This window comes from Meles meles, chromosome 8 (assembly GCF_922984935.1).
Source record: "Meles meles chromosome 8, mMelMel3.1 paternal haplotype, whole genome shotgun sequence".
Lineage (NCBI taxonomy): Eukaryota > Metazoa > Chordata > Mammalia > Carnivora > Mustelidae > Meles > Meles meles.
This window is the reverse complement of record NC_060073.1, coordinates 90,241,207-90,257,833: the sequence shown is the minus strand read 5'-3', so window position 1 is coordinate 90,257,833 and position 16,627 is coordinate 90,241,207. Positions and strand designations below refer to the sequence as shown.

Here is a 16,627-nt window from a genome sequence, read left to right as displayed (position 1 = left end):
GAAAAATTAACTGTAGCTCAAGACATGTCAATATCTTTTGTACTATTTTTTTTTCTATAGAAACATACAGCCACTGTAAAAATTCAGTCACTAAATGGTAAAATCACCCAACCTTTTGTGTGTGTGTGTGTGTGTGTGTATGATATATATATATAACTATATATATGAAACATATATATGTATAATGTTTAATGACTATATAAGTATGTTAAGAACTATTGATATCATCATAATTTACTTCACTACTAGCAAATATTTACACTATTTCTAATCCTTTACTATTATTTGCTTTCCTTCTGAAGAATATCTTTATACCTTTAAACACTGTTTCACTTCCTTAGAAGTAATCCAGAGTTAAACAGCATAAAACTGTTTTACATTTTAAAACATATTTCCAAACTGTCTGCCTGATTGGTTTATTATTTAGACTCCTATCAAAAACTTGTAACTTCCATCTTCCTCATAGCTGTTGTGTTTATGAAGAACATTCAACTTGATAGTTAATAACACTGCTTTTTTTTAATCCTAAAAATGCAGGGGTGAGGTTAAATAGTAAAATATAAAAGTTTATTATTTTTTGTTTAAGATTTACTTACTTATTTTAGAGAAAGTGCTTATGCAAGCAGGGCGAGTGACAGAGGCAGAGAGAGAAATGTTAAGCAGACTCTGTCCAGAGCAGAGCCCAATGTGGGGCTTGATCTCATGACCCTGAGATCACGATCTGAACCAAAATCAAAAGTACGTATATTTAAAAAGTGCTGAACATAAACATCTTAGTGATTAAAGGAATATTTCAATTCTATTTAAAGAAGAGTGATGTAAACAATATGATACAGGGCAAAACGTCTCCATATATATTTTGACTGAAGGGAAGATTTTGATGACATATTTAATAGTTGGAAAAAAATTTAGAGGGAAAAACTCACTGGTCATAAGCATTTTTCTTAGTTTGGGCAGTGACTGCTCAAATTAGAGGCATGAGACTCCCTAGAAACCCTGGGACAGGGCCATATTACACATCAACGCCCTCTGAACTGAAATGTCTGGATTCCTAATGATATTATTTTTATTACTAAAGTTGCATATTAATACCTCAGCAAAAATGGTCTCTTATCACAAATCTAAACATGGTCTTCAGTCTCTAGGTACAAATGTGAGGTGGCAAAGAGAAGAGCTCAGAGGAGAGGTTCTCTACTAATTTTCAAACAGATGAGAAAAATGGCCAATTCTGGTGAACAGCATGTTTTGTTGATGGTCAGCCACTCAAACCAGGAAACTGGCTCCACATTTACTGGCCCACAGAAATTAACTGCACCAACATAATTTCTAAAGCAGCGTGCCGATCTTGGTGCTCCAAGGTTATTTGTATTTTCAAACATTCCACTGTATTACAGACAAGGCTTCAGAACTGCTCAGCACTATTCCCTAGTTCTACAGTCTGATACTCAAACAGCTTAGCAGACACATTATAATTTAAATACACACCAAACAAATAAGCCAAAAGAACAAAGAGTATACTCCCTTTATTACTTTCTTACCTTATTATTTCAGTGCATACTGTATTTTCCCTGTTGGATCAGGTACCTCACAGGCTCTAGCTGGATGAAGCATATTCCATCCAGTTTTTCCCCAGATATTAAGTACATGAGAGAAAAATGAAGAGGCCACCAACACAAAAATTCTTCTAAAAAAAAGTAAGTAAAGTCTAGGCTCGGAAAATCTTTTTCTTGCTAATAGCATTAGAAATGCACATTAGAAAGTCATCTTTAGAAAATCCCAACCAAAGTAAAGAAAAGGAATGTCTGAGAAAAGTAATTACTTACAAATAGGTCTTCATCCATATTCCTGGGTCCACTTTGCTTCAGAACTATGTCAGAGAGTGACTGCACACAGGTGGAGAGGATATCCCCACACACCTGTTTCAGTAGTTCCTGTGGCAAGTCAAAGGTAATATCTGAAGGATTCCATATATCTACAAGACTATCCATGAAACAATTTTCTCAGAAGAAAACTCTATGGTCTTCAAATGCATAAAACATGAGAAGTCCCAGCCATCATGCTTTCAAATCTTTGCTCTTTTTAGCAATCTGGCTAGAAGAACTAAGCAGAATTCACAAAGAACAATATATATATATAGATAGATAGATATATAGACATGTATCTCATAGGTGTGTGTATAAACACATATGATACACACACACACACACATACATACACATGCCTTTCTTTTTCCATGTGCCCTTTAAGAGCAAAAAGCAAATATCTGGGAAGATCTAGTGCCCTGATAAGTGATCTATAATAGTGGTACTCTTCCATTAATAGAGAAAAACACTGGGAACCTGGGTGGTTCAGTTCGTCAAGCAACTGGCTTCAGCTCAGGTCATGATCCTGGAGTTTCAGGATCAAGTTCCGCATCGGGCTCCCTGCTTGGTGGAGTCTGCTTCTCCCTCTGACCCTCCCCCCTCTCATGCTCTCTCTCTCGTTCTCTCTCAAATAAATAAACTCTTTTAAAAAAAATAGAGAAAAACATCACAATTCTTCTAGTATATGTAGATGGCAAATTAACTCCTATAACAAATAGTATACTTAAAAAAACATAAAATAAAAAAGAACAGTTGTTATCATTTTGAATGCATTCATTAAAGACAAGTTTTCCATCTCTTGTTAGTTAAAATAACCTCAAGTGGTCGCCATCTCTAGTATACAACATTTCCAGGCCAGCCGAGAGAGCTCAGTCACATTCTGTAGCTCTTTGACTACATTTTCTCTAGGAGACCAGTTCCAAAACACGTAAGTTTAGCTAAGAGGCTCCACTCCAAGATTTCCATGTTATCCTATGCATGTTTCAATTTTAGGAATGATTATATTACTATTATTATTTTTTAAAGATTTGTATTTATTTGACAGAGAGCAAGTGGGGGTCGGGAGTGAAGAGAGGGAGAGGAAGAGGGAGGAGCAGACCCTGCACTGAGTGCAGAGCCCAAGCTGGGGCTTGATCCTACAGCCCTGAGATCGTGACCTAAAATGAAATCAAAAGTTGGGACACTCAACTGACTGAGCCACCCAGCAGCCCCAGAAATGATTATAGTACATGTTGAAACCACCTGTTTCCATGTGCATTTTCCGTGTTATGTTATGGGTGCCTTAGGAAGAGACTCTGTTTTAACCACCACCCCAGGGCCCAGCAGCACTACCACAAAATGGTGCTCAATGTTTACCATACTGCAGCCACTATGACTGTGATCCAAATGTTTTTTAGTTTGACGTGGCCTAAAACATTTCAAAATGACTGTCTTTATTACTTTTTATGGAATTACTGTACTTATTTTAATAGACTGCACAGCCTGGGCTATAATGCTGTCCAAGAGAACTTCTGAAATCCGTATGCTCTATCCTGACAAGACAAAGGTCAACTTGTGTGAGACCTCAAGCCTAGAACTCGGCTGGATAATTGGACTAGAACTTCTGTAATCACAGAATCTGGGAGAGAACCGTTATGTCCATTTAATCCTGGGATTCTCTCCACATAGGGAGGGACTCATGTCAAGTTGTCCAGCTTCTCCCTGAACACATCCAATGACTTAGGATGTATTCTGAGGCAAGTCCCTCCATTTTAGGCAGACCTTAGTATGTTTTATATTTAGTTGGCCAATTCTCGTCTCCTTGCAATTTCTTTTTTTTTTTTTTTTTTTTTTTTAAAGATTTATTTATTTGACAGATAGAGATTACAAGTAGGCAGAGAGGCAGGCAGAGAGAGAGAGAGAGGAGGAAGCAGGCTCTCTGCTAAGCAGAGAGCCCGATGCGGGGCTCGATCCCAGGACCCTGGGACCATGACCTGAGCCGAAGGCAGAGGCCTTAACCCGCTGAGCCACCCAGGTGCCCCCTCCTTGCAATTTCTACTCACTTGTCCAAATCAGTTCTCTGTGATGCCAAATAAATCTAATTTTTTCATTTTAAGGTCCTTCATATATTTGAACTTAGCTAGGCAGTATCCCACATAATTCTTCTCTTCACCAGCTAAACACCCAGGTCCCTCAGCTGTTCCTTATACACTGTGCTTTGCAATTGCCTCACCAAATTGCTTTCCCACTGATATATTCAATTTTATCAACATTTCTTTAAGGAGTTGCCACTGAAGTTAAATTAGAATACGCCAACTTAGATTTTACCAATACAAAGAGGACAATCAGCCTTCTTATTGTAGACACTATTTCTATTAATACAGTCCAAAATCTCACAGATTGTTTCTAGTGATAGCCACAAAACACTATTAACTGTTAACAACCTTATAGACAGCAACACTGCCCCAAGACCTATGTCTTTTCATATAGAGTGCTGTTGAGCTTTGGGCAATTTGTTTTTCTCAGGAAAATATAGAATGTTCATTTACAGAGAAAAGGAAAAGAGATGTATGTTTAGAGGTCACACCAGATCAAACGAATTTAAAATATCCCAAGATTCTGGAAAATCTCAGGGTGCACTGTCTACTACCAAGGAAGTAGTGTTGACAAAGCTACAACCATGGTGCTAGTAACCTCTCTTCTATTCTCTCTTCTGTTTTTAAATGTGAAAATAACTCTGTCTTCCTCACAGACTCTAATAATGATGTAACTTACTGTGCTAACAACTATGGGCCATTAGTGATCAGCCAGAGGCTTCATAATGCCCCAACGCCTCCAGTATTATAGATCACTCTTCCTCCAGCCTGCTGGTGGAAAAAAAGACTGGGAAGGCTGTCAGAGGCCTCAGTGCCAGGCAGGGCTCTACCATTAATCAGTGGTATGCCATCAAGACATCACAGTTTCATAATCTTAGAAATATACATTTCCCCCCACTTTTTCCTACATCATTCTTTCTTCATGAGCAGCTTTTTGTTTTGTTTCGGCTTGTTTTCTGCTATTCAGATATGCTCCCTACTTAGGTAATGTTCCCTATTTAAAAGTTTTTCTTGGATGAAGAGATAAATGGTTAGAAAAATCAAACAATGCAAGTATCCCTTTCACCAGATGAGCCAAAAGGTACACTCCAGGAAAACACCAGACACCATTTACATGGAAAGAACAGGGCATTTTTAGTTAAGTACATTTCAACCTGTTTTCAGTCCTAAGGAAAAAAAGTTATAATATACTTTCTTATTATATCTGTTGCTACAAATAGAAGATGTAACTTATCAAGGAAGGACTTTCTTTAAGGAACTTATATAAGAAAAGGAAGCATAGGAATGTAGTTGAATGAAGCAAAATATTTTTATTCTGGGAAACTTAAAAATATTCCAGCAGTTATTTAAATTAACTTTTCACTTCTAGAATCATTATTAATAACCCTAGTCCTAAAATTTTTCATTATGATTAGCATTGTCTAGGAGTATATTTCATGACAAAAACAGAATACATGGTAATAGAATAACTTATTACAGAAACTGATACGAATATTAGAGAAAGTAATGGCTCTGTCTCATGCAAAACCCTGGTTTGGATTTGTGTGTATGTCTACCGAAAACATGAGCTGTAGGCTCTGACCAGCTTTGGGGACATGATACAGGAAGAGGTATTAGAGTAATATAGGCTTATAGTAACAGAACAGGTATTTCCCAGGAGTATGACCTCTCAAATGATCAGGAATCTTTTCCTAGAAGACACCTGTACCTAGAACCAAAATGGTAACTTCCTGAGGAAACCCTATGTCATTAGTAGCCAAGATCTTCTCAGGGAATGTCAACTGCTTGTCACATAAGAATTTCCCTGTAGTATCAGCTGCTGGAGACTACCCATTCCTGTAGGTTCTCCAAAGAGAACACTTTCAAACTTCAAAACAGAGTAATACGTCTAAGTACAAATAAATGACAAACATATCCAGAAAAGTTTGTAGCCTACCTGTTCTTCCATAGGTGTCTCTGCAGATGCTCTACAGAGTCTTTGTAAAGTATCAACAGCTGAGCTGATCAACTCTAGAGACCACTGGAATCCATTCAGCTTACACTTGACCACATCTAAAAAGAATGTCAGAACCTTCCAAATTTAACTGCTTAAAACATATATAAAGTGAGAAGCAAAGCCTTTGCAAGACTTTCCAACAGACACTCACCGGTCACCTTGTCCCGGGTGCTCTTAGGAAGATGCTTCGCAATATGCCCAATAACACACAGAATATGTCCCAAGGTGTTTGAATTGGGATTCTGTTGACTAGGAAAAGGACACAAAGAATATCAATATAGAGCCAAAATAAACTCTGCTGCCAACAAAATAGTTTCTGGATTGTTAATACTGGAGGAATGTAGGGTAGCATAGTTTAGGAGTGAAGTTGTAGGAGCATTAAGGCACTTAAATTACCGGGACACAGGGTAAACTGAAAGCTTAAAACTTATTCTTATCTTCATGTTTGTTTTTATTCCAGAATATAAAGACAAGATCTATGTATAAGCATAGCTATGAAATAGCCCACTTCCTTTTTTTCTTTTTAAAGATTTATTTTTTAGACAGAGAGAAACACAGCAAGAGAGAGAATATAAGCAGGGGTAGTGGGAGAGGAAGAACAGGCTTCCTGCAGAGCTGGGAGCCTGATGGGGCTCGATCCTAGGAACCTAGGATCATGACCCGAGCTGAAGGCAGACAGATGCTTAGCCACCCAGGCGCCCCAAAGAGCCCACTTCCTTAAGACATGAGCTTTGTTTACAAGAATTTTCAGTGTCTATCAGCAACTACAGTATAAGCATGCAAACCTGCTGATTTTCTCCCAAGACTCTATTATTTTGGTGTAGTCCAGCTTGGGGGATGAGCAAGCAATCTTGGAGAGTAGCATCCAGGCTGGTGCAGAATGTTCTGTGCCAGTGTAGGATATCACATTGTTTATAAAACTGGATGAGAATTTCTCTTTCTTGGACCAGATATGAAAAGCCTTATTTAAATAGTGGCTGGAAGAAAAGATGGGAATGAATAATTTTAACTGTGAATATACAAAACTTTTCAGAGCAGCCCTCAGTGAAAGTTTACCGCCTTCTGTTGCTCCAGGACTCCTCTGGTACATCAAACATCTATGCAGAAGTTCCTGGCTAGTGACATATTTGATACCAAATTAGGTATTTTTAAGAAAATTTTTTTTTTAATTTTATTTATTTGACAGAGAGATAGAGCCCAAGCAGGCAGAGTAGCAGGTAGAGGGAGAGGGGAAGCAGGCTCCCCACTGAGCAAGGAGTCCGATGTGGGGCTCGATCCCAGGACCCTGGGATCATGACTTGAGCCAAAGGCAGTCACTTACCCAACTAAGCCACCCAGGCGCCCCTAAAATTTTTATTATACAGGATAAGATATATTTATTTCTCCCCTTACAAAGCATTTATTTATTTATTTATTTATTTATTTATTTATTTTAAAGATTTTATTTGACAGAGATCACAAGTAGGCAGAGAGGCAGGCAGAGAGAGGGGGGAGGCAGGCTCCCTGCTGAGCAGAGAGCCCTATGTGGGGCTCCATCCTAGGACCCTGGTATCAAGACCTGAGCTGAAGGTAGAGGCTTTAACCCACTGAGCCATCCAGGCGCTCCTGAAGTATTTATTTTTTAAAGCAAAGAATAAAATTTCACAATTCATTTGAGACCCTTCTTATCCTCATTTCCTCCAAAACCATTAGACAAACATAAAGGATGGGTTACCAACAACAAATACATGAGCTTAGAGGGTTTTAGTGACAATAAGCGTAGACACTGCTGATTTTTCAATGGAAAGACTGGAGACAAATGACATTCTAGCATTTAAATATGGTGATATTAAACAAGCTAAACTTTGCCTGCCAATACCTCTCAGAAATATATAATTCAAACCCTTTAAAAATAAGACAAAAAAATGCTTCTTGTGTATTAAAGTGCTGGTGTTATTTTTAAATCACTTATCTGACTTCTTCCCATAGCACTGAATGAGATCACATGACTGATAAGATGAAGTGTTACCTATCTAAGCAAAGAGAAAAATACACTTCTTCCTCTAATTAATTTTTCTTAAACTTCTAGGAACACACACACACTCACACATACTCACATACCAAGACTTTCTCACTAAATGAAAATAATTCTCAAAGCATGCAGAAGACAACTGTAACAAAATAAACACATCTATACATAATAAGCATACCCATATAAATTAATGGTTTTAATAAATTAGTTACTGTTTATCTATCTATAAACACCTAGAATTTTACTGCAGGTAACTCATACTTTATATCTGATTACAGTCCAAAAGCAACATACATGCAATCAGCAATTATTTTAAAATTTATTAAGAATCACACAAAATATTAAGTAATGTTTACTCTAAGAAATGAACAGAATGGGAAAAAAAAAATCCTCTGAACTTCCAGTTTTGAAACCTCAAATTTGACAACTCACACCCCTCCACATCAGCTGAACAGTTCCCAAAAAGCCTCCCTCAATTAGCTTACCCCTGAATTAGCCCCACTGTTGATCACAAGTCACTCCCTATCAAGTCAGAATGTTGTCAACAGATACTAACCTGGTTCTTTTGTACAACACCACTGACCTCTATCCTAATATCAAAACTAATGGACTATGTTCAGTCCCCATTTTCCATGACCTCTGCCAGACATTACTGACTATTCTCTGCCTTCATACTCTGGTCTATGGTCTACTTGTTGGATCTCTTTTCTTTTCCCTTCCCTAATCCCTCTTCTTCAAAACACTCTAATGGCTGATTTTGAAAAGTTCTATTCTTAGTCCTCTTCTCTTTCTACAACAGAACCTGGATGATCTCATTCATTACCAAAAGGTCTCCACTTAGACATAACAAAAACATTGCAAGCACACATCGTTAGTTAACATATAGTGTAGTATTGATTTCAGAAATAAAATTTTGTGATTCATCACTCACACAGAATACCCAGTGCTCATTCCAACAAGTGTCCTTCTTAATACCCATCACCCCACCCACCTCACCTCCAACAACCCTCAATTCATTCTCTATACTTAACAGTCTCTTATGGTTTGCTTCCCTCTCTGTTTTCACCTTATTTTATTTTTCCTTTCCTTCCCCTCCCCATATTCATGTTTTGTTTCTTAAATTCCACATGAGTGAAATCATATATTTGTCTTTCTCTGACTTATTTCGTTTAGCATAAAACAGTCTAAGTTCCATCCATTTGTTGCAAATGACAAGATTTCATTCTTTTTGATCACAGAGTAGTATTTTTTTTTTAAAAGAAGGCTTTGAAAGTTAGAATGTGTTTTGTTTTGTTTTTTAATATTTATTTACTTGACAGAGATCACAAGTAGGCAGAGAGGCAGGCGGGGGGGGGGGAAGCAGGCTCCCCGCTGAGCGGAGAGCTCGATGCGGGGCTCGATCCCAGGACCCTGGGATCATGACCTGAGCCGAAGGCAGAGGCTTAACCCTCCGAGCCACCCAGGTGCCCCCAGAGTAATATTTTTGATCACAGAGTAATATTGCATTAAATATGTACTACCTCCCACATCTTTATCCATTCATAGTTGATGAACATTTGGGCTCGTTTCTATTGCCTATTGTTGATACTGCTATAAACACTGTGGTGCATGTGCCCCTTCAAATCAGTATTTTTGTATTATTTGGATAAATATCTCACAGTGCAATGCTGGGTCATAGCATAGCTCTATTTTTAACTTCTTGAGGAATCTCCATACTGTTTTCCAGAGGGGCTGTACCAGCTTGCATTCCCAACAGTGCAAGAGGGTTCCCCTTTCTCCACCATCCAACATCTGCTGTTTCCTCACTTGTTAATTTTAGCCATTCTGACAGGTGTGAGGTGGTATCTCATTGTGATTTTGATTTGTATTTCCCTGATGATGTGTGATGTTGAGCATCTTTTAATGTGTCTGTTAGCCATCTGGATATCTTCTTTGGAAAAGTGTCTATTCATGTCTTCTGCCCATTTCTTTTTTTTTTTTTTTAAAGATTTTATTTATTTATTTGACAGACAGAGATCACAAGCAGGCAGAGAGGCAGACAGAGAGAGAGGAGGAAGCAGGCTCCCTGCCAAGCAGAGAGTCCGATGCGGGGCTCGAACCCAGGATCCTGGGATCATGACCTGAGCTGAAGGCAGAGGCTTTAACCCACTGAGCCACCCAGGCGCCCCTCTGCCCATTTCTTAACCGGATTTTTTTTTTTTTGGGGGGGTGTTGAGTTTGATAAGTTGTTTACAGATTTTGGGTACTAACCCTTTACATGACGTGTCATTTGCAAATATCTTCTCCTATTCCATAGGCTGGCTCTCAGTTCTGTCAGTTGTTTCCTTTGCTCTGCAGACATTTAAATTGGACTTCCATCTCCTGGCCTCCCTCTGTTAAGAAATCTGCCCTGATTCTGCTTTCCATACCTCAGTGAATGGAAATCCCAATGACCAGTTATTTTGGACAGAATCAGGGAGCCTTCAGGCCTCTAAGCCTTTGTATTGCTATTTTCTGTCTGGTAACTCTCACTGTCATGGCTGCCTGGTTAATTCTACTTAATCTACCGCTGGGAATAATTCAACTTTTGCCGCCATCGACAGAAAGCCAACCTAAGCTAAAAAACAAAACCAAAAAAAAAAAAAACACCAAACTGCTCTATGCCCTTCCTCTTTGCTCCTAAAACTCACTTTCTACTAATGTTGTGAATTTATTTTGTCTCTTTCCACTAGACTGTGAGCAGCTTAAGAAGAGTGAAAGTTCACTGATTCAACACTCAAATCAAAACTTTACCAATTCTATACTTCCACTTGTTTAATAATATTTTTTTTTAATTTTTTTTAAAGATTTTATTTATTTATTTGACAGAGAGAGATCACAAGTAGACAGAGAGGCAGGCAGAGAGAGAGAGAGGGAAGCAGGCTCCCTGCTGAGCAGAGAGCCCGATGCGGGACTCGATCCCAGGACCCTGAGATCATGACCTGAGCCGAAGGCAGCGGCTTAACCCACTGAGCCACCCAGGCGCCCTATACTTCCACTTGTTAAATATACTTCATTCTCTTCATTTCTAATGCCTTCTACTTGATGCAACCCCTCATCATCTTTAACTTAAATCATTTCAGTGTTGGCCTGTTTTCTTAGATTCTAGTTTTCTCCTGGTCACCAAGCACAAGTCCCTTTCTACACTTCCTGTGAAACTGAAAGTGGAGAAGAGAAGCCAGCAGGGGGAGCTCTCATGCCTACCATTGGTCATCAATTTCAGACCCAACAGGAAGGGTTATGACTTGTATTCAAGAGGAATGTGACTTGTTCAAGAGGAACAAGCTGACTTGACTATTGCAGCCAAGAGGCAGGATTCCTTCTAGCCTGGTGACGGCCCAGCCAATTGAGAGTATGTCACAACTCAGCCAGTGAGAAACAATCACCACCTTGAATTCTCACTCACTTTCAACGCTTTCCTTCAAAGCAGTCCCTCCCAAAGTCCCCCTTTCTCTAAATACTAACAGTTCCTCTCCTTTGATCTCCAGACTTCCCTGTGGTTTGTCACAGCTATGCTATTCCTGTATAAACCCATTTTGCTGGTAAAATAATTGGGTGTTTTATTTTCAAGGTTAATATTTCCAAAAATATAAAATCCTGTATTACCCATCCACTTTAAATTCATCAGCAGCCTCCCCCTCCCATTCTGTTTTCTATCTAAAGTCAAACTCCTTGGTATGCTATGTTACAACTTTGCAGTATGTGGACCCTGCTTAACATCTCCTTTCATTTTATGTAGTCTGATAGGCACCGTTTCTCTACCCACAGTGAAATCCTATGGTCCCTAACAGGACACACTGCTTATGCTTCCATGGCTTTACACTGGCTATTTGTTTCCCCTTTTGCCTCCTTATTAGCCTTCAATATTCAAATTCAAAAGTCATCTGTTCTGTTAAGTCTCTCTTCTTGAACATGTCCTAATGTTCTAGCTACTTTCTGTTTATCAAAGAACATACCACAAGATTTTATTTACAAATGTTTATAGAACTCTGTTCCTTCCACCAGCCCTTACTTTTCTTAATAATCCTTTTTGAAAAACTGATTCCCAAGCTCAGTGGTTCTCACTCTTTTTCATCTTTGGGCACTTTTGAACTCAAAAAATTATGTACCACCTTGAAGAGCTTTGGTTTATGTGGGCTATATCCTGCTATGCAGAAATTAAAACTGAGAAATTTAAAAATACCTATCTACTAGTTAATCTAAAAATAACAATAAGCCAATTATAAGTTAACATAAATGCATTGTTTTACAAAAAAATTATCTTTCTCAAAACAAAATAAACTTGGTAAGAACAGTGTCATTGCTTTTACTTTTTGTAAATCCCTTTATGGTCTGGCTTAAACAGAAGACAGGTGGATTATGATAATTGCCTCTGCATTCTATTTGTTTCAAATATTATCATATGGTTCCAGAAAACTCTATTGTACTGTTAAAGAATAAAAGTGAAAAATGGCACATAACATCTTAATATAATGATCAAAATAGTCTGAGCTCATGAATCCATCACACTTTGAGGACTGCTGCCCTAGCTCATTTTCTATAATGGCTATTCCAAAACTTTTTTACACTTAAGACTCTAATTCTATACTCTCCTTCCTAATTTTGGGCAAATAAATTTTTTTTCTTGTGGTAAAATTTTATCATTTTAACGATTTTTAGGTGTATAGTTCAGTGGGGTCACACTGTTGTGCCAATCATCCATCCCCAAGGAATCTGTTATCACCTCACAGGCAAACTTTGTACCCATTTAACAGTAACTTCCCATTGCTTTCTCCACAGCCCCTGCTAAGTATCATTTTACTGGTGATTTTTCAGGGCCACAGAACAGCATTTTACAATACAAAATCTAGTATTTTTCTACTGTGTGATAATTCCTTCATGACTACATGTAAACAAGTTGGAAAGTGTTTCTTACATGATTAAAAAAAAAAGTCACTCAAGGTAGTGTAAACACAAGCTAACTGTAAGATTACTACAGTATAGATAAAATTTAGCAATACAACAGGTGTTAACCCCTCATTACAGTATTCACTGCAAAGTGTATGCTCAGTAAATGTTATCAAATGGGAAAAAAATACTGCAATTATATTAAGTCAACCAATCCAATAAGATGTCGGGAAAAGTTTAATTTGAAAGAATTAGGAAGTCATCTTTTATAAAAATGAGTATCTAGAAAGTTACTCTTAATATATCATATCCATTTTTACTACATAATAAGACATTAATTTAAACACTCAGAGAAAAGCAAAAGGAGGTAATCAAAAGCTTCACAAAAAAACTGTCACTACAAAAATGCTAAGCAATTTGAATTACATACCTCAGTTCCTGGTTTTCTGTACTAAGGAGAGTAAGAAGTGCCCAAGCCAGTACCTGGCTATTGTCTCCAGCATGGAATTTATTGTAATGCTTAATGTTCTGTAACAGGAGCTGGTCAAGGCATTCCAGAGCCTTTTCCTGCACTGTGCTCTCACAGTCCATCACAGCTGGGATGGTCCCTATCAGCCAGGCTTTCTGTATCTGGACACATCCAGGTTGGGCCTTAGGAATTAAACATTATGAAGTCATAAAGAAGTCTGATGCTACCAGAGGTCTAAATACGAATCAGTGAGGCTGTGATCAATATTGAGACAGATTAAAAATAGTCACACATATAAGTACAAATAAACCATCAAAGTGAAAAAAAAAATCAACATTTGAAATATATGTTAAAACAAAGTTCAATCCCCAATTACTGTATTATCAGTGCGTATTGAAATTTTAAACTTAGGACGTCATTACAGTATTATTAGTAGTAAATCAGCACTTTTTGATAATTCAAGATCAAGAACAAAAGATGAATGCTTATTCCAAGGAACAATTAGAATAGACGCTGACAGAGGAAGTAAATGTATGCATTGCTTATTGTTTTCTATCATGAAGTAAAGAAACATGCTTTTAAAATTCTTCAAAAGCTAATTATTTGGCAGAAGTAAATTACATATCAGATTAGTGGATCTGTTCTTTTCGCAATATCATCTAATAGGCTTTAATGTGGAAAAATTAATCTAGGTCTCTGACCTAATAAAATTCATTTTAAAATTCACATTTCTATGGGAGATTTAAGTTAAAGTCAAAAAAAGGCTAATCACTAGCATTCTCTAGTATTAGTTCATAATTTACATTAATATGAAACATTATCACATGTAATTGAAAGATACCTCTTCCCTTACACTGTATATAGTCCTACAGTAGACTTGGTAGAATTTCCACTAGTCAACTTAATATTTAGCAAGAGGTAAATATTTATGCTGAATTATTTTTCACGTAAAAATACATTGTTCCTCACCACAAGAAGTTCTGTAAGAGACTGTAAGGCCTGCTTTCGGACAGATACTGCGGGGTCCCGACACTGGTCTTGCAGAAGTGATAGCTCTTCTTTCATACTGGAGATGTCACAGTGTTTCAAAATACCCACTAGTACCTAAAAGGAACATATGTAACATGAACTGATGACTTATTGGTAGTAAAAAGACACACTACAGACAAAAATAAGACTTAAGTCTGTGGTTCTTAAAACTTTTGAGGTCATGGATCCATCCCTCCACCCAGTAACATCTCACCTTTTCAGAATCTAATGAAAGCTAAGGCCTCTCTCTGGAGAAAATTTTGACATACATTTTACATAAACAAGTATCTAGAAACAAATTCAGTGGTTACATGCACCCTAACAAAATCCATCCATGGTTCCTAGATTAAGAATCCCTAATCCCGGGGCGCCTGGGTGGCTCAGTGGGTTAAAGCCTCTGCCTTCGGCTCAGGTCATGATCCCAGGGTCCTGGGATCGAGCCCCACATTGGGCTCTCTGCTCTGCGGGGAGCCTGCTTCCTCCTCTCTCTCTGCCTGCCTAGTTGTGATTTCTCTCTGTCAGATAAATAAAATATTAAAAAAAAAAAAAATCCCTAATCCCCCCAAAAAAGCTAAGGATATAAATATCTGATTCTTTTTTTTTTTTTTTAAAGATTTTATTTATTTATATGACAGATAGAGACACAGGTAGGCAGAGAGGCAGGCAGAGAGAGAGGAGGAGGAAACAGGCTCCCTGCTGAGCAGAGAGCCTGATGCGGTTCTCAATCCTAGGACCCTGGGATCATGACCTGAGCTGAAGGCAGAGGCTTTAACCTACTGAGCCAGCCAGGCACCCCTAAATATCTGATCCTTAAAAAGCCAACAACCCACCAGGAAACTTAAAAACAGACAACCTTTAGATCATCTCTGTAATTTATATATACAACAGGATCAAAGTGAACAAATGTTAAGTAAAAAAGAAGTTAAATAATGACTATGGCTGGAGTTTTTACAAAATATTTCCATGTTTTTAGTGCTAAAAAGAGAGCATATTCAAGGATATCTAGAAAAAACTCACACCTGCAGTGCAGACTTCCTGACATTGGTCTTCTCATCCCTGATTCTCTTTCTCAGCATTGCCATGACACATCTCACTGTTGAGGAAACGCCAAAGAATCATTATGGTCTGAGAAAAACTGTATTTACAGTATCTAACACCTTACCACGCAGTACTGAGAAAATACATTAAAAGATTGACTAATTAGTCAATGTAGAAAAGAAGAAAAGTCAAATAATTAGCTAGTCAAAATAACGCAAAGGACAGAATAGTATAATTTTTGAAGGGCATAAATTCTGGAATATGAAAAACTCAGTTTTTAATCCTGGCTCTTATGTCTAAAATGCTGAATGAATTATTTAGCTTTTCCATTTTGTTTAGCTACAAAAAAGGAATCTCTAAATCACTTTTTTTTTAAAAGACTAAATAATATATAACAGCAGCTTTATTTTTTTTTTTCAATATTTTATTGATTTGACAGACAGAAATCACAAGCAGGCAGAGAGGCAGGCAGAGAGGCAGGCAGAGAGGCAGGCAGAGAGAGAGGAGGAAGCAGGCTCCCTGCGGAGCAGAGAGCCCGATGCGGGGCTCGATCCCAGGACCCTGTGATCATGACCCGAGCCGAAGGCAGAGGCTTTAACCCACTGAGCCACCCAGGCGCCCCTATAACAGCAGCTTTAAAACTTTTTGATCACAGGCCTCTTTACACTATTAAAATTCTCTGAAGACTCCTAAGGGCTTTTTTGGTAAAAATCTCTAGTAAAAAGATTTAATAGTTCATTTTTTTTAAATTTTATTTATTTATTTGACAGAGAGAGATCACAAGTAGATAGAGAGGCAGGCAGAGAGAGAGAGAGAGGGAAGCAGGCTACCTGCTGAGAATAGAGCCCGATGTGGGACTCGATCCCAGAACCCTGAGATCATGACCTGAGTCGAAGGCAGCGGCTTAACCTACTGAGCCACCCAGGCGCCCCTAATAGTTCATTTTAAAATAGGAAAATGTATCACTATAAATGGTACATTTTAAAATGAAAACTAATTCTATTCCCCTCCCCCCCAAAATATTAGTGACAATGGCACTGTTTTACAACTTTGCAAACTCTTTAATGCCTGGCTAAATAAAAAAGAGAAGATTCTCATCTCTGCTTCAAAATCAGAATGCTTTACAGTGCAGAGTCTTGGTGTTATTATGAAAACAATATTAACTTCAATGACCTGCTAAAGGAGGCTAAGGGATTCCCAACTACACTCTGTGAGTTGCTGATTTACTAGAAAATACATTAC

At 38.0% G+C, this 16,627-nt stretch overlaps 1 protein-coding gene across 1 annotated transcript in view; it reads right to left on the bottom strand.

The window, feature by feature from the left end:
- The window catches only part of NCAPD3 (non-SMC condensin II complex subunit D3), a 71,783-nt gene that overhangs the window by 24,239 nt on the left and 30,917 nt on the right, over positions 1 to 16,627 (bottom strand). The window contains exons 15-21 of the mRNA XM_046014539.1: positions 15,367 to 15,440; positions 14,288 to 14,422; positions 13,280 to 13,500; positions 6,719 to 6,910; positions 6,085 to 6,182; positions 5,874 to 5,989; positions 1,824 to 1,931 (exon numbers count right to left, since the gene is read on the bottom strand). Coding sequence (XP_045870495.1) covers positions 1,824 to 1,931; positions 5,874 to 5,989; positions 6,085 to 6,182; positions 6,719 to 6,910; positions 13,280 to 13,500; positions 14,288 to 14,422; positions 15,367 to 15,440 — 944 coding nt within the window. The remainder of the gene's footprint in view (positions 1 to 1,823; positions 1,932 to 5,873; positions 5,990 to 6,084; positions 6,183 to 6,718; positions 6,911 to 13,279; positions 13,501 to 14,287; positions 14,423 to 15,366; positions 15,441 to 16,627) is intronic.